The 27,019-nt window shown below is 43.5% G+C and overlaps 1 protein-coding gene across 1 annotated transcript in view; it reads left to right on the top strand.

Annotated features, from left to right (window-relative positions):
- The window catches only part of LOC122789953 (fibronectin type-III domain-containing protein 3A-like), a 1,322,139-nt gene that overhangs the window by 1,134,609 nt on the left and 160,511 nt on the right, over positions 1-27,019 (top strand). Inside the window, exon 22 of the mRNA XM_044057452.1 lies at positions 22,301-22,581. Coding sequence (XP_043913387.1) covers positions 22,301-22,581 — 281 coding nt within the window. The remainder of the gene's footprint in view (positions 1-22,300; positions 22,582-27,019) is intronic.

The following is a 27,019-nucleotide window of genomic DNA, read 5'->3' on the forward strand; positions in this document are numbered from 1 at the left end:
TAGTTTGTACCCGTTTAGGATGTATGTCTGATGTGTGGCTGTATAGTTATAGTAGTATGTACCCATTTAGGATATATGTCTGATATGTGACATTATAATTACAGTAGTATGCACACATTTAGAATACATGTCTGATGTGTGGCTTTATAGTTACAGTAGTATGTACCTGTTTAGGATATATGTCCGATGGGTGGCTGTACAATTGTAGTAGTATGTACCCATTTAGGATAAATGTCCGATGTTTGACTTTATAATTGTAGTAGTATGTACTCATTTAGGATATACAGTGGATATAAAAAGTGTACACACTCCTGTTAAAATGCCAGGTTTTTATGATATAAAAAAATGAGACCAGAATAAATCATTTCAAAACTTTTCCCACCTTTAATGTGACCTATCACCTGTACAATTCAGTTGAAAAACAAACAAATCTGTTAGGGGAAAAATATAAAAAATAAAAAAACATACAATAAGCTGGTTGTGTAAGTGTGCACACCCTTAAACTAATACTTTGTTGAATTAGCTTTTGATTTAATTACAGCATTCAGTCTTCTTGGGTATGAGTCTGTCATCATGGCACATCTTGACTTGGCAATATTTGCCCACTCTTCCTTGCAAAAGGTTCCAAATCTGTCAGATTGCCATGGCATCCCTCATGCACAGCCCTCTTCAGGTCACCCCACAGATTTTCTATTGGATTTAGGTCTGGGCTCTGGCTGGGCCATTCCAAAACTTTAATTTTCTTTTGGTGAAGCCATTCTTTTGTTGATTTGGATGTATACTTGGGTTCATTGTCATGTTGAAAAGTGAAACTCCTCTTCATCTTCAGCTTTCTAGCAGACGCCTGAAGGTTTTGGGACAAAAGTGACTGGTGTCTGGAATTGTTCATAATTCCCTGCACTTTGACTAAAGCCCCAGTTCCAGCTAAAGAAAAGCAACCTCAAAGCATGATACTGCCACTACCATGCTTCACTGTGGGGATGATGTTCTTTTGGTGATGCAAAGTGTTGTTTTTGCGCCAAACATACCTTTTAGAATTGTGGCCAAAAAGGTCAACCTTGGTCTCATCAGACCATAACACATTTTCCCACATGCTTTTGGGAGACTTGATGTATTGTTTTGCAAAATTTAGGGGGGGCCTGGATGTTTTTCTATGTAAGAAAATTCTTCTGTCTTGCAACCCTACCCCATAGTCCGGACATATGGAGAATACGGGAGATTGTTGTCACATGTAGTACACAACCAGTACTTGCCAGAAATTCCTGCAGCTCCTTCAGTGTTGCTGCAGGTCTCTTGGCAGCCTCCCTGACCAGTTTTCATCTTGTCTTTTCATCAATTTTGGAGGGACATCCAGTTCTTTACAACATCACTGTTGTACCATATTTTCTCCACTTTTTGATGACTGTCTTCACTGTGTTCCATGGTATATCCAATGCTGTGGATATTTTCTGTACCCTTCTCCTGACTGATGCCTTTCAACAATGAGATCCCTTTGATACTTTGTAAGCTCTCTGCAAACCATGGCTTTAGCTGTAGCAGGCAACTGAGTAAATGTCAGGAAAAACCTACTAGGACAGCTAAACTTTATTTGGGGTTAATCAAAGTCTCTTTAATTGATGGCAGGTGTGTACCCAAGAAGACTGAATGTTGTAATTAAATCAAAAGATGCTTCAACAAAGTATTAGTGTAAGGGTGTGCATACTTATGCAGCCAGCTTATTGTACGTTTTTTATTTTTTATATTTTTTTTTCCCCTAACAGATTTGTTTTTCAATTGAACTGTACAGGTTATAGGTCACATTAAAGGTGGGAAAATTTTTGAAATGATTTATTGTGGTCTCATTTTTTTATATCATAAAAACCTGACATTTTAACAGGGATGTGTACACTTTTTATATCCATTGTATGTCCGATGTGTGGCTGTATAATTCTGTTAGTATGTAACCATTTAGGATATATGCCCGATGTGTGGCTGTATAATTCTAGTAGTGTGTACCCATTTAGGATATATGTCTGATGTGTGGCTGTATAATTCTAGTAGTATGTACCCATTTAGGATATATGACTGATGTGTGGCTGTATAATTATAGTAGTATGTACACATTTAGGATGATGTTCATCGTGTTTCACTGTTGCAGTCATTACTCTTGGGTTATCCTGCTGGCAGGCTACCCTCAGTCGGCCAGAATTCCAAAGTCTAGGTCCGGCGTCGGTTGCTGTCGCCTCTTCCCTGACATCAGTGCGCCAGGGGTATAAAAGATGCAGCTGACACCATTTTCTTCAGTCTTTCTTGCCACGCGGTGCCCGAAGCAAAAGCAGTTCGCAAGTGCCGGTCGGCCGACTCCTGAGATTTTCAAATCCGAATTTCAGAACCGAAGTCTTCATTAAAGCTAAGTACCCGTTGAAACTTTTCTTGCTCCAGACCGATGTCAGAAAAAGTTAACAATTGTATTTCTTGTGGGAAGCAAATACCTCATAAGGATTTTCACTCTTACAGTATTCCTTGCCTAGGCCCTGATCACAACGTTGCTAGCTGTCGGTTTTGTGCTAGATTTAACCAACGCACTATTAAGTGTCAGTTCGATTTTGCATTTCATTACTTTGGCCGAAGATTTAATTATATAATGCCGTCAGAATAGCCGACAACCAGACTTTACAAAAAACGCAAGGGCAAGGAAAAGGATAGGCATCCGAGGTCCAAAACCAACGATGAAGCCTCTGCTAGGCCAGTCGCCGGTTCACCGGTTCTCAGTGAGGCGCTTTCGCAGCCCCTGGCACCTGCTTCCTCAGAGCCACAGGCCGCTTCTGACTCCCATGTGGAGCCGACTGGGCCTCTGGATACTCAAGGTATTGGACACTCGGAAATCATTCCCTCAGATGGGTCCAGAGCCGCTGAGCAGGCATCGGCTTCTGAGGGTGTCTTCAAACCTATACAACTATATATATTAAGCCATCTTCAGCTTCAAACACAAAGACTAAAGCAACTCTAAAGACAAAGAAACAAGTACAGCATGCTCCTACTCAGTCTCCCATGCCTAAAAAACAGATGCTGAAAATGGCCGAAGACCTAATTACTTTGATCAGGGGCTCCCATCCCCCTCCTGATAAGAGGCCTAGGCAAGAGACAGAGTATGATTCTTCTGATCAGGTTTCTATTTCCACTGATTCCTATTCTGAACAGGATTACTCCATGCTTCCCTATGAGGATTCTGATGCTGAAGAATCCTTTCCTTCAGCCTCTCCTCCTGAGGATTATTCTTTTGGGGAAGCCCTGCATACCATGAGGGAGCATTTCCACTGGGAGAGCCAAGATTATTCTGAATCTAAGAAAAGGCTCAGAGACTTTCTGCTACTTCCTCAGCACAGACCCCTTGCTATTCCTCCTGTTCTAGACATTGTAGATGATGTATTTTCAGAGTCCGGCCTGTCCCCTGACTCTTTACCCACTGCACCTGCTAAGCCAGACAGATACTACAGGGTCCCAGATTCTCATAAATTTCTATATAAAAACCCTGCTGCTGACCCAGAAACTATATCTCAGGGTCCCAAAGGGGTTAAAGCTTCCACTGCAAAAAACCCTGTCCTCTCTGATAGGGATTCTAGGTCTCTAGACAGATGGGGGGAAAAAGTCTACACTTCTGCTACCTTGGCTGTAAGGGCTTTAAATTGTCAGTTTCATATGCTTAAATATCAGCAATATTTAATGTCACTGCTTAAACAGAAATTGTTGACAAATACTGAATGTTCAGAGAACAAGGAATTGCAGGATTTATTGCATGCAGATGAACAAGTGGGAAAGCATACTTTGCAATGTGGTTATGATTCACTGGAGGCCTCTTGCAGGGCCGCTGTTACAGGTTCTGTTATTAGAAGGCATGCTTGGTTAAAGGAACAGAATCTGCCTGATCATGTTAAAGCAAAATTATTAGATGCACCATTACAGCATGATACTTTGTTTGGTACTAAAGCAGAAGAGGTGTTGAAAAAAATGGAGAATAAAGCAAAATCTATGCAGACAGTCAAGGATTTCTTACAGGTACAATCACCCAGGTTTAGCAGGAACTGGCCTTCTAAAAATTGGTCCTTTCCAGTGTCAGACAGACCACAAAGAGGCAGATACAGGCGCCCCCGAGGCAGATCTCAGCCCCAAGGCTTATACAGGCCTAAAAAATGGGGTGCTACCTCCAAAAGAGGAGAAGACAAATCACAACCTTACAGGAAACAGTCCCAATGACTTTCCTCTGCCAGATCCAAGCACTTTTCTTTTGGCAGCCCCCTTAGGGGGAAAACTAGCACTTTTTTCATCAAATTGGCAAATGGTTACCCAAGACAAATGGGTCTTGAACATAGTGTCCCAAGGCTACAGGTTCCATTTTCACACTCTACCAAGGTCAAAAGGTATGCCAGACCTGCCACACAATCAATGGGCAGAGGGACAAAAAGAAATTACAGCCCTCATGGACATGAGGGCCATTCAGCAAGTACCACAACAAGAGCAGGGGCAAGGATTTTACTCCAGACTTTCCGTAGTACCCAGAAAGGACAAAACCTGGAGACCAATATTGGACCTGTCTATACTAAATACATTTTTGGAAGTTCCAAAATTCAAGATGTTGACTCTACAGCAGCTACTGCCCATGCTGGGCAAGAAGGCTTGGCTCGTAACTTTGGACCTAAAAGAGGCATACCTGCATGTCCCAATCAGACAATCTTGCAGAAGATACCTCAGATTCATAGCAGGCTCAATGCATTACCAATTCTCTGCACTGCCCTTTAGTTTATCTACTGCACCCAGGGTCTTCACAAAATGCCTGGCACCAGTAATTGCGTTTTGCAGACAAAGCGGAATTCAAATATATCCCTACTTGGACGACTGCCTAATTCAAGCAGAGAACAAAGACATTCTTCTAAAGCATCTGGCGTTTGTAAAAAGATTACTAATTGGCCTAGGGTAAACAGTAAACGAAAAGAAATCAAAACTAGTGCCCTCTCAAGAGATAATATTCCTGGGTGCAAGCTTAAATACAACTGCCCAGATGGCTTATCTCACGCCAAACAAAAGCAACTGACTACTTACTTCAAGAAATTGGCAACAAAAACCCACTTATCTGCAAGGAAAATCCTGCAGGCCTTGGGTTTCATGGCATCCTGCATTCTACTAATTCCATATGCCAGACTGCATATGAGGAAACTACAATGGTATCTAAAAAGTGTTTGGACTCAGCATTGCCACAGCCTGGAGACAGTAATTGCACTCATTCCCTGCCTGTTGCATGTGTTTCGATGGTGGGCAGAAGCCTGTCACAACAACAAGGGTCTGCCATTTAGTTTACCCACAGCCAGACAGACACTGGCAATGGATTCATCAGATTATGCGTGGGGGGCCCATATGGCAGGAAAATGTATTCAGGGCACATGGCCTGCAAACCAGATGCATCTTCACATCAATCAAAAAGAGATTCTAGCTGTTCAAAATGCCCTGACAGCTTTCAAGGACCTGCTTCATCCAGGACAAATACTAATAAAGACAGAGAACTGGTACATAAACAATCAGGGAGGTACACATTCCTACCCCCTCTGCAGACAAGCAATGACCTTATGGGACACAGCATTGGCTTTTCAAGTTCACCTGCAAGCACAATTCCTGCCAGGAATAACAAATACTCTGGCAGACGAACTAAGCAGAAACCTCATGGATCCCCACGAATGGAAACTGGATCCGCAGGTCTTCATCATGATAATAAGGAAATGGGGATGCCCAGACATAGATCTAGTTGCCTCCCCTCACACCTGCAAATTGCAGAGATTTTGCACAAGGATTTATCACAAGCAAGCATGGAAAGTGGACGCCCTATTGTTCAGTTGGAAAGATCTAACAGTGTATGTCTTTCCCCCACTGCCTCTCCTTCCCAGAGTACTCCTAAAGGTCAGACAAGAGAAGCCAAAAATGATACTGATTGCACCAGACTGGCCAAGCCAGCACTGGTACCCAATCCTAAAGAGCTTGTCTCAAGGTCCAGCATGGATATTGCCCAAACTTCTCACTTGCTGACCCAACAAAACAATCAGATCCTGCACAGCCAACTCAGGACCTTAAATCTGGAAGCATGGCAGATAATGTAGCCATTCAGAACACTCCTCTTTCAAAAGCTGTTGTGGATGTTATCTTGGAGGCCAGGAGGCCCAGTACCAGAAAATCTTATGCAGAAAAATGGAAGAGATTCTGTGCTTGGAACCAGGAACAAGGCATTGATACGTGTGTACCAAATATCCCTCAGGTTTTACAATACCTAACTGAGATGCTGAACAAAGGCCTTTCTTTCTCATCAATTAAGATTCATGCCTCTGCCATTTCAGCCCATTACAATACGGAACCACCTATCTTTTCTCATCCTTTAATAAGGCAGTACATCAGAGGGGCCAAAAACATTAGGCCTCCAAGGAGAGCACCAATTCCGGCCTGGGACTCTGCTCCTAGCAATTACCTCTGCAAGGCGAGTCTCAGAGTTACAAGCACTCATGGCTGTGGAACCTTTTATCATTTTTCATCCAGACAGGGTTTCTCTGAGGACAAACCCTACATTTATGCCTACGGTGGTGTCCAGTGTGGCCCTCAACCAAACCATTCACTTGCCTATCTTTTATCCAAATCCACAGAACAAGGGTGAGAAAATCCTGCATTCTTTGGACATACACAGGCAGTTACGCTTCTACTTGGATAGAACTAAAGCTTTCAGAAAGACTGAGCAACTTTTAATGTCATATGCTGCAGGATCACAAGGAAAAGCTAACTCAAAACAGACTATTTCTAAATGGATAGGTCATTGCATCCGTTTCTACTATTTTCAACATGGCAAATCAGTGCCTAATGGCATTAGGCCTCATTCCACCAGAGCAGCAGCCACTTCAGCAGCCTTCCTCAGTGGAATACCAACCAAAGATATCTTAGAGGCTGCAACTTGGAGTTCAGTGCACACTTTCACAAAGCACTACCACTTACCTCTTTATTCTAAGTCCAGAGCAGGCCTTTGCCACTGCAGTTCTGCAGGGCCTCATAGCCTCTCCTAACCCTATTTAGCCCAGCCTCCCATCCTCAGCTTTGGGATTCAACCCAAGAGTAATGACTGCAACAGTGAAACACGATGAACATAGTACAGTTGTGTACCTACCATAAATGTAGATGTTCGAGTGTATTCACTGTTGCAGTCCAGGTTACCCACCCATCATCCCCCTTTTCTTTGCTGGGACTTATCTGCACTTATCTATCGTATACAGCCTTTTTGGTGTATTTACTTGTAGATGAAGGAAATGTTATTTTTGTGCATGTATTTTTATTGGCTTATTTTTCAGCATACCAATTTGGGGGCACCTGACATCTGGGGCAAGAAAAACTGAAGAAAATGGCGTTGGCTGCATCTTTTATACCCCTGGCGCACTGACGTCAGGGAAGAGGTGACAGGAACTGACGCCGGACCTAGACTTTGGAATTCTGTCCGACTGAGGGTAGCCTGCCAGAAGGATAACCCAAGAGTAATGACTGCAACAGTGAATACACTCGAACATCTACATTTATGGTAGGTACACAACTGTACTTTCTTCGTGTTTCACTGTTGCAGCCATCACACTTGGGTTATCTGCCTGCAGGTAGCCCTCAGTCAGCCCGAATACCAGACACTTAGTATTTCTGCATCGGATGCTGTCGCTCCAGGACTGATGTCAGGTTGTCAGGGGTATAGAAATATGCAGCAGACACCATTACATCAGTCTTTCTTGCCGAGGAGCCTGAAGCAGAAGCAGTTCGCAAGTGCTGGTCGGCCACTACCTGAATTTTCATTTAGGAAATGAATAATCCTGAAGTCTTCTAAAGCTAAGTACCCCGTTGGGGATCTTTTTTTCTTGCTCTAACCGATGTCAGAAAAAGTTAACAATTGTCTTGCCTGTGGAAAGCAAATACTACACAGAGATTTTCATTCTTACTGTGTCACCTGTTTAGGCCCAGACCACGACGTACGTTGCCGTCGGTTTTGTGCCTTGTTCAATGCCCGAACCATTCGTCATCGGGCACTTATTGTCGCTAAATTCTTTTGCTCTCGATCTCCGTATTCCGAAATGGCTTTGGTGAGCCATCCGACTACCAATATTCCAAAAAAATGTAAGGATAAAGACAGAGACAGACCACATAGGTCCAAAGCTGCCGACAATGCTTCCATTAAGCTAGTACTCAGTGAGGCACCTTCACAGCCCCTGGTGCCCGCTTCTATGGATTCGCAGGCCTCTACTGAGACCCATTCGGAGTCTGGTATGCCACGAGACTCTTCTTCCACTATGGAACCTGCGGATGTTTCTACCTTGGATGGGTCCAGAACCACTGTGCAGGCACTGGCTTCTGAGGCAGTTCTTTGCTCAACCGATGTTCAACTCAAGCTGAAGACTTCTTTTTTATCTAAAACTACCAAATTTCTTAGGCCAAGAGTATGCACTATGCCTAGAAAACCGACGACCAAAGCACATGCACCTGCTTCCATGCTTCAACGACAAATGCTTAGAATGGCAGATCTTATCACACTGATTAGGGGAAGTCAGCCTTCCCCTGCTAAGAGGAAAAGAGAGACCAGTCCCCTGCAGCTTCAACAGACCAGGAGTCCGATGACTCTGAGGTATCTGATTATGAAGACATGCCGTTATCTGCTTATGAGGATTCAGATGCAGAGGAATCCATTCCCTCTGCCTCCTCACCAGAGGATTTTTCTTTTGGTGAAACCTTACATACTTAGGAAGCATTTCCACTGGGAATGCCAAGACTATCCTCTGTCCAAAAAGAGACTCAGAGAATTCAGAGACTTGCCACAGCACAGGCCTTTAGCAATACCCCCTGTCCTGGAAGTTGTTGATGATGTTTTTACGGAATCCAGTCTTACTCCTGATACTTTACCTCCTGCCCCTAGGAAACCTGACAGGTACTACAGGGTACCTGATACTCATAAACTTCTTTTCAAGAATCCTGCTGCTGACCCAGAGATTATTTCCCAGGGGCCTAACGGTATCAAGGCAACTACAGCCAAGAATCCCACCCCTTTGGACAGGGATTCCAGAGCTTTGGACAGATGGGGTAAGAAGGTGTATACCTCTGCAACTCTTGCTATTAGAGCATTGCATTGTCAGTTTCACATGCTGAAGTACCAGTAACATATTATGGAACTTATTAAACAAAAAATGGCAACCTTTACAGACTGTGCAGAAAGTAAAGAATTATAGGAACTTATGCACTCTGCAAGCCAAGTCAGCAAGCATACTTTGCAGTATGGCTTTGACACCCTAGAAGCATCTTGCCGGACAGCAGTCACTAGTTCTGTACTGAGAAGGCATGCTTGGCTCAAGGAGCAGGCCTTGCCAGACCATGTCAAATCAAAGTTATTGGATGCTCCTTTGAACAAGGACAGTTTGTTTGGCACCAAAGCAGAAGAGGTTCTTAAAAATATGTAAGAAAAAGCTAAGTCTATGCAGACTGTAAAAGAATTCTTACAAGTGCAACTCCCTAGATTCAGTAGGCATTGCCCTTCAAAACACTGGTCCTTTCTAGCCCCCCTCCAGGCCATCTCAAGCCAGACCCAGGGGAAACACACCACCCAGACTACAGTTTCAGGGTGTGCAGAATTCTAAGCAATGGAGTGCCCCCACCCCCAAATCAGGGAGTGGTAAGCCACCTCCTTACAGAAAAAACCCACAATGACTTCTCTACTCCTCTCCCCACCCCTGCCCAATTCCTTGTGCCCCTAGGAGGATAACTTACCCTTCACGCAAAAAACTGGATGCCCATCACACAAGACCAACATTGTATCCCTGGGGTATAAATTTTTCTTCCACTCACTGCCAACCCCAAGAGGGTTCCCAGACCTTCCTTCAAACCAGTGGGCAGAGGCTCAAAGCCAAGTTCTTTTCCTGCTCTCCATCAGAGCTATTCAGCCGGTGTCAGTGGAACAGATAGATCAAGGATTCTATTCCAGAATCTTTCTGATGCCCAGAAAAGAGGGCTCTTGGTGCCCAATTCTGTATCTTTCATTTCTCAACACTTTCCTGGTGGTACCAAAGTTCAAAATGCTTACCCTGCAACAGCTTCTACTTATGCTAGCCAAGGATGCCTGGTTAGTCACCCTAAACTTAAAAGAAGCCTATCTGCACATCCCTATAAGAGAGTCATGCAGGAAGTATCTTCGTTTCATGGCCGGATTTATGCATTATCAGTTCTCTGCACTTCCCTTTAGCTTATCCACTGCGCCCAGAGTATTCACAAAATGCCTGGCTGCAGCAATTGCATACTGCAGGCAGAAAATTATCCAAATTTACCCATACTTGGACGACTGCCTGATTCAGGTGGACAGTCAGGAATTGCTGCTGTAGCACCTGACATTTGTGAAAAACCTTCTCACTTCCTTGGGGTACACAATCAATGAAAATAAATCAAAACTAATACCCAGTCAAAGGATTGTATTCCTGGGAGCAAGCTTGGAGACAACATCCCAGATGGCATTCCTCACTTCAGAAAAACAAGTCTGTCTGACAGCCTACTTCAAACAATTGCCCACCAGAACCCAGCTATGCGCAAGAAAAATACTGCAGGCCCTAGGGTTCATGGCCTCATGTATACTGCTAATTCCATATGCAAGACTGCATATGAGGAAACTTCAATGGTACTTAAAAAGTCTTTGGTGCCAATATTCTCAGGATCTGGAAAGAGTCATTCCTATTATACCCTGTCTAAGGGCAGAGTTCCTTTGGTGGGCAGAAGCATGCAACCACAGCAAGGGACTGCCCTTTACTCGACCCCATGCTGCCAAGACCCTAACCACAGATGCATCAGACTATGCCTGGGGGGCACACATGGAAGGCAAATGCATTCAGGGCCACTAGAGCCCAAGTCAGATTCATCTGCACATCAACCAAAAAGAGATGTTAGCTGTACAGAATGCCCTGACAGCTTTCATATCCCTACTCTTTCCAGGACAACAACTTCTAATAAAAACAGACAACATCACAGTTATGTGGTACATCAACAAGCAGGGGGGAACCCACTCTTACCCACTCTGCAGGTTAGCCATGGCCCTGTGGAATGCAGCCTTGGGCATGCAAGTCCATCTACAAGCTCAATTCCTGCCAGGCAAACAAAACTCACTGGCAGATGACTTAAGCAGAAATCTCGTAGACCCACAAGAGTGGCAATTGGATCCCAGCACTTTCAACCTGCTGATTCAGAAATGGGAAACCCCAGAGGTGGATCTTTTTGCCTCCCCCTACAACCACCAGCTCAACAAATACTGCACCAGGAACCCTCCCAGCAGGGCCTGTAAAGTGGATCTTTTCAGTGGGAAAACCTCTCAATATATGCCTTTCCCCCTCTGCCCCTCATTTCAAAAGTATTACTCAAGATAAGACAGGACAGACCAAGGACAATTCTGATTGCCCCAGATTGGCCACGCAAGCACTGGTACCCACTCCTGCTCAGCCTGTCACCGGTGCCACCTTGGCACCTACACCAGAACACATTCCTGCTCTCCCAGCAGGAGGGACAGATTTTGCATCCGCAGCTGCAAACCCTAAGTCTTGCAGCCTGGCTTATTCCTTGAATTCTCACCCAGCAACCTGTGCTGGATGTCATTCTTGAAGCCAGAAGACCCAGTACAAGGAAATCCTATGCTGATAAGTGGAAAAGGTACTGCTCCTGGATTCAGTTTAAAGGAGAGAACACAACTCTGCCCTTCCTGCCTCTAATCCTGGATTACTTAGCAGAGCTACTCCACAAAGGCCAGTCTTTCTCCTCCATTAAGGCACATGCCTCAACCATTTTGGATCATTACAACACTGAGCCACCTCTATTCTCGCACCCTCTTATCAAACAGTTCCTGAGAGGAGCAAACAACTTAAGGCCGCCAAGGAGAGCACCCACTCCGGCTTGGGACCTTAACTTTGCACTGGAAAAGCTCACACTTCCCCCCCTTTGAACCTGCAGCATCAGCAGAGTTAAAATTCTTCTCTTGAAAAACAACCTTGCTTCTGGCCATCACTTTTGCTAGAAGAGTGTCTGAGCTACAAGCACTTATAGCTGTGGAACCCTTCATTATTTTTCATGCTGACAGGGTTTCCCTCAGGGCTAATCCTTCCTTTATGCCTAAAGTGGTGTCCAGTGTGGCTCTCAACCAGTCCATCCATTTGCCAGCTTTCTTCCCTAATCCTCAGAATAAAGGGGAAAGGATCCTGCACTCCTTGCACGTGCACAGACAGCTCAGATTTTACCTTGATAGGACTAAGCCCTTCAGAAAATCTGACCAGAGGGCAAGGCCATTGCAAAACAAACAATTTCTAAATAGATAGTACACTGCATCCATTTCTGCTACAAGCACCATGGGAAACCAAACCCCTTAGGGGATCAGAACACATTCCATTAGGGCAACATCTACCTCTACAGCATTTCTCAGGGGGGTCCCTACCAGGGACATCCTGGAAGCTGCTAACTGGAGTTCTGTACACACCTTCACCAAGCATTACCACCTGCCTATCTTTTCCAAATCCAGCGCAGATTTTGCAACAGCAGTCCTGCAAGGCATACTAGCCAGCCCTAACTCTTCTTGACTGCCTCCACCCTTCTTCAGCTTTGGTAATCTACCCAAGTGTGATGACTGCAACAGTGAAACACGAAGAACTTACCATAAATGTAGATGTTCAAGTGTATTCACTGTTGCAGTCCTGGTTTCCCTCCCTCCAGCCCCCTGGTTTCTGTCTTCTCTATGGCTATTACTCACCCCTCTCAGGGGTATTGGTATTTACTTTTTACTGGTGGTGTTTCCCCAATATAACGTAACTCCCTATTTGGGGGGCTCCTGACATTTGGGGCAAGAAAAATTGATGTAATGGCATCGGCTGCCTATTTTTATACCCCTGATGACCTGACATCAGTCCTGGAGTGACAGCATCTGACGCAGAAATACTAAGTCTCTGGTGTTCGGGCTGACTGAGGGCTTCTTGCAGGCAGATAACCCAAGTGTGATGACTGCAACAGTGAATACACTCAAACATCTACATAAATGGTAAGTGTACACAACTGTACTATATATGTCTGATGTCTGGCTGCACAGTTATAGTAGTATGTACCCGTTTAGGATGTATGTCCAATATGTAGCTGTATAATTATAGTAGTATGTACACATTTAGGATATATGTCTGATGTGTGGCTGTATAATTATAGTAGTATGTACACATTTAGGATACATGTCTGATATGTAACATTATAATTACAGTTGTATGCAGCTGTTTAGGATATATGTCCGATGTGTGGCTGTATAATTATAGTAGTATGTACCGGTTTAAGGTATATGTCCGATGTGTGGCTGTACATTTGTAGTAGTATGTACCTGTTTAGGATATATGTCCGATGTGTGGCTGTACAGTTGTAGTAGTATGTACCCATTTAGGATATATATCTGATGTATGGCTGTATAATTATTGTAGTATGTACCCGTTTAGGATATATGTCCAATGTGTGGCTGTACAGTTGTAGTAATATGTACCCATTTAGGATATATATCTGATGTATGGCTGTATAGTTATTGTAGTATGTACCTGTTTAGGATATATGTCCGATGTGTGGCTGTACAGTTGTAGTATGTACATGTTTAGGATATATGTCCGATGTGTGGCTGTACAGTTGTAGTAGTATGTACCCATTTAGGATATATGTCTGATGTATGGCTGTTAATTAGTGTAGTATGTACCTGTTTAGGATATATGTCTGATGTATGGCTGTATAATTATTGTAGTATGTACCCGATATTCATCGTGCATACAGCTGCAGTCATAACAGATGGGTTTTCCTGCAGTCAGGCGGGGTCCTCGGTCGGCCGAATTCCAAAGTCTAGGTCTGGCGTCGGATGTCGTCGCTTCTTCCCTGACGTCAGTGCGACAGGGGTATAAAAGAACCAGCCGACGCCATTTTCTTCAGTCTTTCTTGATGCGCGGTGCCCGAAGCAGAAGTAGTTTGCAAGTGCCGGTCGGCCAGCTCCTGAGATTACAAATATTTTTTAACCGAAGTCTTCTTGAAAGCTAAGTACCCCATTGGGGAAACTTTTCTTGACTCAGACAGATGTCAGACAAAGTTAATAATTGCATTTCATGTGGGAAGCAAATACCGCATAAGGATTTCCATTCCCTCTGCATTCCTTGCTTAGGCCCAGACCACGACGTCTCGGCCTGTCGTTTTTGTGCTACATTCAACAGACGCACTATTAAGCGTCGGGCGGAGTTCGCCCAACACTATTTTGACAAAAAGTTTAATTACATTATGTCGTCGGATAATCCGACTCCAGTTTTGAGTAAAAGACGCAAAGATAAGGACCGACATACGAGGTCCGCGACTTCTACCGACACTACGCTAAAACCGACGACTGGTGCTCCGGTTCTCAGCAAGGCGCCTACGCAGCCCCTGATTACCGATGACACTTCATTAGCGGTGTCTTCTGTGCCCGAGGTCGCAGGCTCTTCGGCCCACACCCCGACTACAGATACCGAAGCCACTCTTGGCGGGGAAACTCAGAGTTTAGACAGGCCTGCCACCTCTCAAGGTGTCTTGACGCCTTCTTCTTCCTTTTCCATTAAGGCTTTCACTAAATCTAAAGCAGCCATGCATTCTAAAAGACAAGCTCCTCAGGGTCCCTCTCAAGGCCCCATGCCTAAAAAGCAGATGCTCAAAATGGCTGAGGATTTGATTACTCTTATCAGGGGTTCCCAACCCCCCTCGGACAAAAGGCCCAGAGTGGAGGAAGAATACCCTTCCTCGGACCAGGCCTCCATTACTTCAGAACATTCTGATGACCAGGAACATTCATACTCCCCTTTTGAAGATTCTGATGCAGTGGAGTCCATTCCCTCTGTCTCCTCCCCTGAGGACTACTCTGTTGGGGAAACTTCCACTGGGAAGGCCAAGATTACTCAGACTCCAAGAAAAGGCTCAGGGATTTCCTCTTGCTCCCTCAGCACAGGCCTCTGGCTATCCCTCCTGTTTTAGACACACTAGATGATGTGTATTCAGAGGCCAGCCTTAACCCAGATTCTTTACTTCTAGCTCCAGTCAAGCCTGACAGGTATTACTGGGTTCCTGATTCACACCAATTCCTATACAAAAGCCATGCGGCTGACCCGGACACCATTTCACAGGGTCCCAAGGGAATTAAGGCCTCCACTGCCAAAAATCCATTACCTTCAGACAGAGATTCCAGAGCTTTAGAAAGGTGGGGGGGGGAAAGGTATACACCTCGGCCACCTTAACCATGAGGGCATTAAACTGTCAGTTCCATATGTCAAAGTATCAACAGTTTTTGTTATCTCAGTTGAAAGGCAAAATGTCACAACCTGAACAACCAGACTTGAAGGAGTTGCAGGATTTGTTGCATAGTGCAGAGCAAGTGGGTAAACATACCTTGCAATGTGGTTTTGATGCTTTAGAGGCCTCATGTAGAGCTGCTGTTACAGAATCAGTCATACTTAGACATGCTTGGCTCAAAGAACAAACCTTACCAGATCATGTCAAAGCTAAACTACTAGATGCACCTCTTCAAAAAGATGTATTGGTTGGTGTTAAGGCTGAAGAGGTATTAAAGAAAATGGAGGAAAAGGCAAAATCAATGCAAACAGTGAAAGATTTCCTACAGGTACAACCTCCACGTTTCAGTAGAAATTGGCCTTCAAAAAATTGGTCCTTTCCAGCCACGGACAGACCTCAAAGAGGAAGATACAGGTGCCCGAGGGGTAGAGGGCAATCTCAAGGATCATTTAGAGGCAGACAATGGCAAGCACCTACACCAAGAGGTGGTGAGGATAGTTCACAGCCATTCAGAAAGCAGAACCAATGACTTCCCCCTTTGCATGCCAAGCAAGGCTCATTTAGCAGCACCTTTAGGTGGAAAACTGGCATTACTTTCAAAAAATTGGCATATTGTCACAAAAGACAAATGGATCCTGGACATTATAGACAGAGGCTACAGATTCCACTTTCACACCCTTCCAAAAATGAGAGGCATGCCAAACCTGCCACACAATCAAAGAGCAGAGGCACAAAAACAAATTTCAGATCTCATGGACATGAAAGCTATTCAAGAGGTACCTGCACAAGAACAGGGTCAAGGTTTTTATTCCAGACTATTCCTGGTACCAAGGAAGGGCAAAGATTGGAGACCTATTTTGGACCTATCCATCCTAAACACATATTTACTCGTACCAAAATTCAAGATGCTCACATTACAGCAGCTTCTTCCCATGCTGGGCAAGGAGTCTTGGCTGGTAACATTGGACCTCAAGGAGGCATACCTGCATGTCCCAATCAGACAAGATTGCAGAAGATACCTCAGATTTCTTGCAGGTGCAACCCATTATCAATTCTCTGCATTGCCCTTTGGCTTATCTACTGCGCCCAGAGTGTTCACGAAATGCCTGGCATCAGTAATTGCCTTCTGCAGACTTCAAGGGATACAAATATACCCATATTTGGACGACTGCCTGATCCAAGCGGACAGCAAACACATACTTCTGAAACACCTGGCGTTTGTAATAATGTTGTTGAATTCTCTGGGATACACAGTCAACAAAAAGAAATCAAGACTAATACCCTCTCAAACAATAATTTTCCTGGGTGCCAGCTTGAATACAAACACCCAGATGGCCTACCTCACGCCAGAGAAACAAGGGCAACTAACTCATTACTTCAGAAAACTGGCAGCCTTCACCAGGCTGACTGCAAGGAAAATCCTGCAGGCACTGGGATTCATGGCATCTTGCATCCTACTAATCCCATATGCAAAGCTGCATATGAGGAAACTTCAATGGTACCTAAAAAACTTATGGTCTCAACACAGCCACAATTTGGAAACAGTTATACCACTTATTCCATGTCTTCAAAAGGAATTTCTGTGGTGGGCTCAAGCATGCCAAAGAAACATAGGTCTCCCATTCTGCAAGCCTCAAGCAAATCAAGTCATCACAACAGACGCTTCGGACTACGGCTGGGGGGCGCACATGACAGATCGGTGCATTCAGGGCAAATGGTCCCAAAAAAGAAAAGCACCTACACATCAATCAAAAGGAAATGCTAGCAGTAATAAATGCTATTATGGCTTTCAAAGACCTACTGCATCCAGGCCAGCTATTGATAAGGACGGACAACACCACAGTGATGTGGTACATAAACAAACAGGGAGGAACCCATTCGTACCCCCTATGCAGGCTAGCCATGTCTCTTTGGAACATGGCTCTGGAATTACAAATCCAACTTCAAGCACAGTTCCTGCCAGGCAAGGAAAACACACTGGCAGACAACCTAAGCAGAAATATGACAGATCCACACGAATGGAAGTTGCATCCTCAAGTTTTTACAAAGATAATTCAAGCATGGGGAAGGCCAGACATAGATCTCTTTGCCTCCCACAGAAGTTACCAATTGACAAAATTCTGCTCAAGGACCTTTCATCTACAGGCCTGGAAAGTGGACGCACTCTCTTTCAGTTGGACAACAATGAGAGTTTATGACTTTCCACCTCTTCCTCTGCTGCCCAAAGTTCTATTAAAAGCCAGAACAGACAGACCAAAGATGATTCTCATTGCTCCAGACTGGCCAAGACAACACTGGTACCCTCTCCTGAGGTGCCTGGCGCACTCCCCACCATGGATCCTGCCTCTAATGCCTCTTCTACTGACTCAGCACAACTTCAAAACTCTTCACAGTCAGCTAAAAACACTCAATCTAGCCGCATGGAGAATTCCTTAAATCCAAAACAGACCCTACTCTCCAAGGAGGTGCAGGATGTCATTCTGGAGGCCAGAAGGCCTTCTACTAGAAAAGCCTACTCCGCAAAATGGAAATGGTTTTGTGCCTGGAATCAGAAAAAGGGTCAGAATCCTGAAATACTGAATTTACCTCAAATATTACAGTACCTAGCTGTGATGCTAAACAGTGGACTTTCATTCTTCTCCATCAAAATCCATGCCTCAGCCATTTCTGCAGAATACAACACTGATCCTGCTTTATTCTCTCACCCTCTCTTAAGACAGTTCCTCAGAGGGGCTAAGAATATAAAACCCCCAAGGAAGCAACCAGTACCTGCTTGGGACCTCAATTTCATTCTAGAAAAACTGACCCTGCCTCCTTTTGAGCCAGCTGCTTCAACAGAACTGCAATATTTGTCATGGAAAACAGCCTTCCTTCTGGCTATCACCTCAGCAAGCAGGGTTTTGGAACTACAAGCCCTCATGGCTGTGCAGCCTTTCATCATTTTCCATCAGGACAGAGATTCCTTACGAACCAACCCTTCTTTTATGCCAAAGATAGTATCCAGGGTAGCCTTGAATCAGGCTATCCACTTACCTACCTTTTACCCTAATCCACAAAACAAAGGGGAGAGACTACTACATTCCTTGGACATTCACAGACAGCTCCGTTATTATTTGGACAGAACAAAGCCTTTCAGAAAATCAGAGCAACTCTTTGTGTCCTATGCTACAGGTGCTCAAGGAAAGCCAATTTCCAAACAGACAATCTCAAAATGGATAGCCCACTGCATTCGCTTTTGTTACTCTTTTCATGGTAAGGCTGTACCTACAGGCATCAGATCTCACTCCACAAGGGCCACAGCTACCTCTGCAGCTTTCCTCAGGGGGGTTCCTACCAAGGATATTTTGGAAGCAGCCACTTGGAGTTCTGTACATACTTTCTCCAAGCACTATCACCTACCATTATACTCCAAATCTAGAGCAGGCTTTGCCACCTCAGTCTTGCAGGGCATCCTGGCTCCTCCTAGTTCCACTTAGTGCCTACCACCCCCTTTTTAGCTTTGGGATTCAACTCATCTGTTATGACTGCAGCTGTATGCACGATGAACATAGTACAGTTCTGTACCTACCATAAATGTAGATGTTCGAGTGCTAATACAGCTGCAGTCCAGGTTTCCCTCCCTCCCTCCTTCCCCTCTTGGGACAGGCCTAATGGCCAACACCTCCTCATACAACATGATTGGGGTATTCTTTTATGGTGTATTTGCTTGCAACTACTGTTTTTTTATTTTATTGCATTGCATTATTACATAAATTTATGTTTTGCCTTCCTTCTGGGGGCACCTGACATCTGGGGCAAGAAAAACTGAAGAAAATGGCTTTGGCTGGTTCTTTTATACCCCTGTTGCACTGACGTCAGGGAAGAAGCGACGACATCCGACACCGGACCTAGACTTTGGAATTCGGCCGACCGAGGACCTGCCTGACGGCAGGAAAACCCATCTGTTATGACTGCAGCTGTATTAGCACTCGAACATCTACATTTATGGTAGGTACAAAACTGTACTTTCAGGATATATGTTCGATGTGTGGCTGTACAGTTGTAGTAGTATGTACCCATTTAGGATATATGTCTGATGTATGGCTGTATAATTCTAGTAGTATGTACCTGTTTAAGGTATATGTCAGATGTGTGGCTGTACAGTTGTAGTAGTATGTACCCATTTAGGATATATGTCTGATGTATGGCTGTATAATTATAGTAGTGTACACATCTAGGATATATGTCAGATGTGTGGTTGTACAGTTGTAGTATGTACCCATTTAGGATATATATCTGATGTATGGCTATATAATTATTGTTGTATGTACCTGTTTAGTATATATGTCCGATGTGTGGCTGTACAATTGTAGTAGTAGTATGTACCCGTTTAGGATATATGTCCAATGTGAGGCTGTACAGTTGTAGTAGTATGTACACGTTTAGGCTATATGTCCAGTGTGAGGCTGTACAGTTGTAGTATGTACACGTTTAGGCTATATGTCCAGTGTGAGGCTGTACAGTTGTAGTAGTATGTACACGTTTAGGCTATATGTCCAGTGTGAGGCTGTACAGTTGTAGTAGTATGTACACGTTTAGGCTATATGTCCAGTGTGAGGCTGTACAGTTGTAGTAGTATGTACACGTTTAGACTATATGTCCAGTGTGAGGCTGTACAGTTGTAGTAGTATGTACACATTTAGGCTATATGTCCAGTGTGAGGCTGTACAGTTGTAGTAGTATGTACACATTGAGGCTATATGTCCAGTGTAAGGCTGTACAGTTGTAGTAGTATGTACACGTTGAGGCTATATGTCCAGTGTGAGGCTTTACAGTTGTAGTAGTATGTACACGTTTAGGCTATATGTCCAGTGTGAGGCTGTACAGTTGTAGTATGTACACGTTTAGGCTATATGTCCAGTGTGAGGCTGTACAGTTGTAGTAGTATGTACATGTTTAGGCTATATGTCCAGTGTGAGGCTGTACAGTTGTAGTAGTATGTACACATTTAGGCTATATGTCCAGTGTGAGGCTGTACATTTGTAGTAGTATGTACACGTTTAGGCTATATGTCCAGTGTGAGGCTGTACAATTGTAGTAGTATGTACACATTGAGGCTATATGTCCAGTGTGAGGCTGGACAGTTGTAGTAGTATGTACATGTTGAGGCTATATGTCCAGTGCTAGTAGTATGTACATGTTGAGGCTATATGTCCAGTGTGAGGCTGTACAGTTGTAGTAGTATGTACACGTTTAGGCTATATGTCCAGTGTGAGGCTGTACAGTTGTTGTAGTATGTACACGTTTAGGCTATATGTCCAGTGTGAGGCTGTACAGTTGTAGTAGTATGTACACATTTAGGCTATATGTCCAGTGTGAGGCTGTACAGTTGTAGTAGTATGTACACGTTTAGACTATATGTCCAGTGTGAGGCTGTACAGTTGTAGTAGTATGTACACATTTAGGCTATATGTCCAGTGTGAGGCTGTACAGTTGTAGCAGTATGTACACGTTTAGGCTATATGTCCAGTGTGAGGCTGTACAGTTGTAGTAGTATGTACACGTTTAGGCTATATGTCCAGTGTGAGGCTGTACAGTTGTAGTAGTATGTACATGTTTAGGCTATATGTCCAGTGTGAGGCTGTACAGTTGTAGTAGTATGTACACATTTAGGCTATATGTCCGATATGAGGCTGTACAGTTGTAGTGGTATGTACACGTTTAGGCTATATGTCCAATGTGAGGCTGTACAGTTGTAGTAGTATGTACCCTTTTAGGATATATGTCTGATGTATGGCTGTATACTTATTGTAGTATGTACCCATTCAGGATATATGTTCGATGTGTGGCTGTACAGTTGTAGTAGTATGTACCCATTTAGGATAAAATGTTAGCTTCTACTTGTCATTCTTATTCTTGCAGATACAAGTGTATGTGATGTGTGGCTTTGTATCCTGCTACTATGAATTTGCTGGATGACATGGATTGATTTAGAATTGATGCATTTACGTAACGGGATATTAATTAAGTAATGTATGAAAATAAAATATGTTAAATTTGCATTTCTTCTTTTGCAACTTATCTGCAGTTGTTTCTTTCATGTTAGTAAGATTGTCATGATTCTGTTGCATCTCCTGGATTCATCCAAGTATATAATACAAAACAAATAGTAATTTCCTGAGCCTGAGTACACACAAACTTGAAACGTATGTACTTGAGCTTAAAACAATGTGATCAAATGAAACCTAACAAGTGATCTTTCTTTCTTTGAGGTGAGTACTGATGCACTGCCATGTTGGGGACTTCACCCACAAATCCCCTTTACTATTTTTCCTCCGAGATCACTGCAGCCCAGAGAAAGAGTGATCAGTGATGGACAGTGCAGAAGCTGTCTTTTTCCACAAGGCTGCAAGATTGGACCACTTTCAGAAAAGATGCATGCGAACAATAGTATAGTGCTTGTATATAGCTTCAGCAATATTATCAGCTGGCAACTTGAGCTGTATCAAGCAATTGTTATATGATATTGCGTGATCAGAACAATTGGCTGTGAGCCAGTGTTCTTCATTGTTCTAAGTTTTTCAGATCTCTCTATTGTATGGATTTATTATTTATTTTCAAAAATGTTAAGCTAATGAAAGAAGTTAACCGTTGTTATCTAATGATTTCTCAGGTACAAAGACTGTAAGCATCTCCAACTTGTAAAGCAAGAATTGCAGTGTTTTTTTTTTTTTGAAGACTGTTCTAAGAACTTTAAAAATAATGACTGTGGTTAGAATTTTCTTTTTACTTGTTTGATTCTACACTTACTCTTAGTATTTTAAAGTAATTTTAGTGACTTTTGAGATTTTTTCATTGTTCTTCATAGGAAAAACAGTTGGATGTACTTTATGCTGTAGGTAGGAATAGCAGACTGACATAACCTTATTATTATTTCTTTTTATATATTTTGCAGGCTGTCAATGCAGTAGGTACAGGGTTATTTGGAAGTATCGCGTGGGCTACAACACCAGCCTCTATGCCAACAGTAGTCTGTGATTTGAACGTACTAGAAGATGGACTTGAATTTCCTTGTTTTTCTCCTGCAACATGCCTTGCTCTTTATTGGACTGAACCTCATTGCAATGGCTCTGAAATTCTGGGTTATAATATTGAATATGGGGAAAGACAGCTAATGTCGGTGGACAGAGTTACAAGTTGCATTTTAGAGAACTTGCAGCCTGATACGGCTTACAGGTGATAAGCAGTTACACTGCATTCTATACAGGCATTTGAAGCTGTTTTTGGGATCTCTTTGTTAAATCATATTCAAGCTGATGTACAAATGCTGTGATATTTGTTTATTGCATAAACACAGAGGCCCATATTAATATGCAGATAAAGAAAATCTGTACACCCTGTGCCAGTACCATAGAGTTATAAAGTTATGATTACTGCCTAGGTGGCCTAAACTCAAGTAGCTGTTTTGACGCTTGACAGCACAGGCAGGGAGGATGGACATGCCTATGTTGAGGGAAGAGATGGTGGTTTAGGCCTGCTCGCACTGCTGCTCTAATGAGTGAGCTTTGGCTGGAGATAGGAGGCTTATCATCATGCAGGAAAGATGATGCCATCTCTGCCCAAGCCAGTAATGATAGTCCTTGTTTGAGCATGCAGAGAAGTGCACCATACCTCTCAACCTCTTAGAGCAAGAAATCTGGACAAAGCCATAAATAATGGGGGACAGAGACCCAAAAATAGGGGCAATTTTTAAACATTGCTTTTACAAACTTAGAAAGTTGATATCATAGCAGGTTTTGAGTTAGCATGAATTTTCAGAACAGCATGAAGTCTGAAACTCAAATGTCTGTCATTATTTTCTGATTTTAATCTTTAACGACTTGCTAGTGATTTGCCAAAAAAAAAACACAATTTTATGAAAAATTAACCAAATATATGAGGAAATATCTGGACATTCTGTGAAAGTCTGCACAGCTGAGAAGTATGAAGCACATGTGTGCTGATAGAAGGGCATAGGCAGACGGTCCTAGTGGTGATTTCAATGCTAACTTTTGCACTGGGGAGGAGTTAGGCCATATAAAATAAAAATGCTGCCATTGCTGGGATGTGGGCAAACACACAAGTCACCCTTATGGCTTCCTGGATGGTGCCCCCCAGATAGTGTAATGTCTGATTGAGGACAGGATGAATGGTTATCAGGCTTGATGGCAAAAGTTATACATTAAAAAAAAAAAAAGTTGTACAGAATGAGGTTTTAAGAAGCTAAATATAAAGAGAGCATCAGTTTTTCTTTTGTGTATCAAATAAGACTGTTTTCATTCTCAAGAAAAAAAATAAACAATGGATAACATACTCATATAGTTCTGCTCTGTAAGTGGACCCTGGGGCCCTCCTTGATAGTTGTCTGGTTGGGGGAAGTCTACTTTCTGTCTCCTGATTTTTCTTTGATGCTTCCTCAGTTGGAGGGGATGTTTCTCTGCCAGTACTTTATAACATCACACACTGCAACAAGAGAACATGCTATGTTCCTGCTACAGGCATTACACCCAAGTCAGTGTGAGACCAGTTTTCTGCAAATCAAGAAAATAGTAAGAGAACCTACACTCTGCTAGAATATAAAAACATAAGCTGGTTTTACAAGGAAGTCCAACAGCAACTGCTAGATAGATTGGACATCCACACATGGGGAGATAGTAGGAAGGTAACTGGAATTCACCAAGGAAGGTTCCCTCACAGATCAGCTGATATGGTGAGTACATATTTGCTGTTACCCATACTGGGACACTTCTTAGTTAGTCTGCTGAAAAAAATTATCTCAAACAGTTTAAAATCATGTTGGGACACAGAAGGTGGAAGATGGCCTAAATGTGAAGGCTTGGAAGGCCAGCTTATTAAACAGTGAACTACAGCTACGAATGGAGGCCTAACTTCTGAAATCAAAGCAGTAATGCTTGTTGAAGGTGTGCCCCAGTGATGAAGTGGCTGTATCACACATGCCGCAGTAGAGAATGTTGTGAATCAGAGAAAACAGCTTTACATGTAGTGGAGTGGCTCTTGTCAGCAGCATCTTGCAACAGATAATGAGTGAGCTGATAGCCGTAGATAAATGCAGTTGGTTTACTTCTCAGCTGCCAACCCCAGCATTCATAGGTTGGCACTAGGCTATCGGCCCTAGGGCCAATACAACCAATACAAACCTAGCCATAACTATTTCTGTTTCTTCCCAAAATATTTACTTCCCTGGTCCCCTGTCTAGCAGGGTGACTGACGTGATCCCCAGGGTGAATTTCCTATCTCCCAACCAGTCATCAAGGTTCCTTTTGAAGAGGGCCAAAGAGGTGCTCCGTTTGACATGTATGGGCAGTCTATTCCAGAGTATGGGAAGTGTCTGGGTCAGGAACCTATACCTCCAGCATGGTTTGTTCATTGTGATGACCTAGTTTAGATCCTTGGAGTGTGTGGCTCTGAGGGATTGGGATTTCTTTAAGTGTAGCATGTCCAACAGCACTGGGTTTGACATGGCCTTGTATGTTAAGCAGAGATCACCTCTGAGTATGCGATTATGTGACAGAGTATAGCTGGAGAATTTATAGATGGTCAGCATAGGGCATCTGCTTTAGGCCTGTGATTCTTTTAGTGAGATATTTCTGTGGCCTTTCCAGTTGTTGCAGATGTCTTGTGAGGTACATACCAAACGGGGCATTGTACTCTATAATGGGTCTAATGAGGGATGAGTACAGTGGGACAGTGACCTCCTTTTTTCTGGATGAAAAGCCCTTAGGGATGAGGTGTGCTACATAGAAGGATTTCCTGACTGTTGTGACTATGTGGTTATTGAAGGTGAGACCACTGTCCACCTATGTCCCTAAGTCCCTTATCACACTTTCGGTGTTAATGTACTGCCACTTATGTAGTCATTTATGGGTACATGGTTTTTCCCAAAGGGGATAACTATACATTTCTAGGCATTGAGCCTGAGCCCATGGCTCTGGCACCAAGCATTTGTTTCTGTAAGGCCCTTTTGTAGAATATCCACATCATTTGGGGATTCAGTAATGGCTCCCAGTTTGAAGTAATCTGCGAACTTTGTTAGCCAGAGTCCCTTAGTGCTGGCCTGTACTTCAGAGAAGTAGTTGCCAAACAAGAGTGGTCCCAGGACTGAACCCTGAGGTACTCCGCTTGTCACTTGTCTGGAGCTGTATTTTGAGTCGGCTACTTTTACAGTGTGGGTTCTGTCAGTAAGCCAGTTGGCAACCCATCGAGTGACGTACGGATTAATGCCCAACTTAGTAAGTTTATCTATAATTCCAGAGTGGGGGATGGTATTGAAGGCCTTGGCAAGGTCCAGATAGGCTGTGTGGACCACCTTACCCTCATCCACGGCTCTGGAGACTGATTTGAAGAAGTCAATCAGGTTGAGGGGATAAGATTGGCCCTTTACGAAACCAAACTGGGTGGGGTCCAGTGTTTGAGGTTGCAAATGTCTTTATTTATAAGTTACATGATAATGTGTTCCATGGCTTTGCAGATCAGGCTTGTCAGACTGATGGGACGATAGTTCCCAGGATCCAAGGTGGATCCCCCCTTGTGGAGTGGGATAACTGTAGCTGTGCGCTACTCATTGGGCACAAAGCCTGAGGTGAGGCTATGATTAAACATGACACTTAGGTGAGGTGCCAATTAATTTTGTAGTTCATGTAGTACACAGCCTGGGATGTCGTCTGGTCCCATGGATGCTGTATTCTTAGCTTTGGAGAGGGCATTTTTTACCTGTGTGGCCGTGATTACCGGAATCTGGCAATCTTTTGGTATTGAGATGGGCCCTTTAGGGGGTTAGAGGGGGGTGAATTTGGCACTGAATCTATCTGCCAGGATATTGGCAATATCCTTGGGCTCAGTATATTTAATGCCATTCTGTTGTAGCTCAAAGCAGATCTGAGCATTGCCATTTAGATTCTTGACATAACTATAGAATACCTTGTGGTTGCCCTTGGAATCTTTGGCAATTTTATTTTCGTAACTAGCTTTGGAGGATTTTATGCAGGAACTCAGCTTCTTACTGAAGCAGGTAGGGGAGTTTTTTGCATCCTGGGATTTTCCTCTTTTCTGCAACAGTTTCTTCCTTCTGCTGTATAGTTTGCTTATGGCAGGGGACCACCAGATTGGGTTCCTTTTTTGGAGGAGACCGTCTTGGTTCTGTTTGGAATGGTATGATTCATGCACGAGTGGATGTGCTCATACAGTGCTTTACTGTAGGATTCAGCGGTCGAACTTTCAGTTCCTGTTTGCATGGGTATCATGAAGTTTGTCATTTCTGACTTAAGTAGCATAAAGTTGGCTTTGGAGAAGTTTTTTATGGGGGTTTCCCTACTGGGGGGGTGGGAGTGGGATGTGGACATCAAGGATGATTAGCTTATGGTCAGACCTGACAAATGAGGGGGTGACCACTGGTGTGGAGCATCGATCTCCCATGTTGGTAATGACCAGATTTAGGATATTTGAGCCCCTGGTGGGACTGTGGATTAGTTGGTCCAGGGCATTGGAATTTATGAATTCAAGAACTGTTGGGCAAAAGTGTTGGTACCCGAGTAGTTTTCCCAAGCAATGGCAGGGTAGTTGAAATCACTCAGTATTAGGGTGTTTGGTTGTATCGTAATATTTTCTAGAATGTTTA

This window comes from Protopterus annectens, chromosome 15.part0 (assembly GCF_019279795.1).
Source record: "Protopterus annectens isolate FY-2018-M chromosome 15.part0, PAN1.0, whole genome shotgun sequence".
NCBI classification, from domain to species: Eukaryota; Metazoa; Chordata; order Ceratodontiformes; family Protopteridae; genus Protopterus; species Protopterus annectens.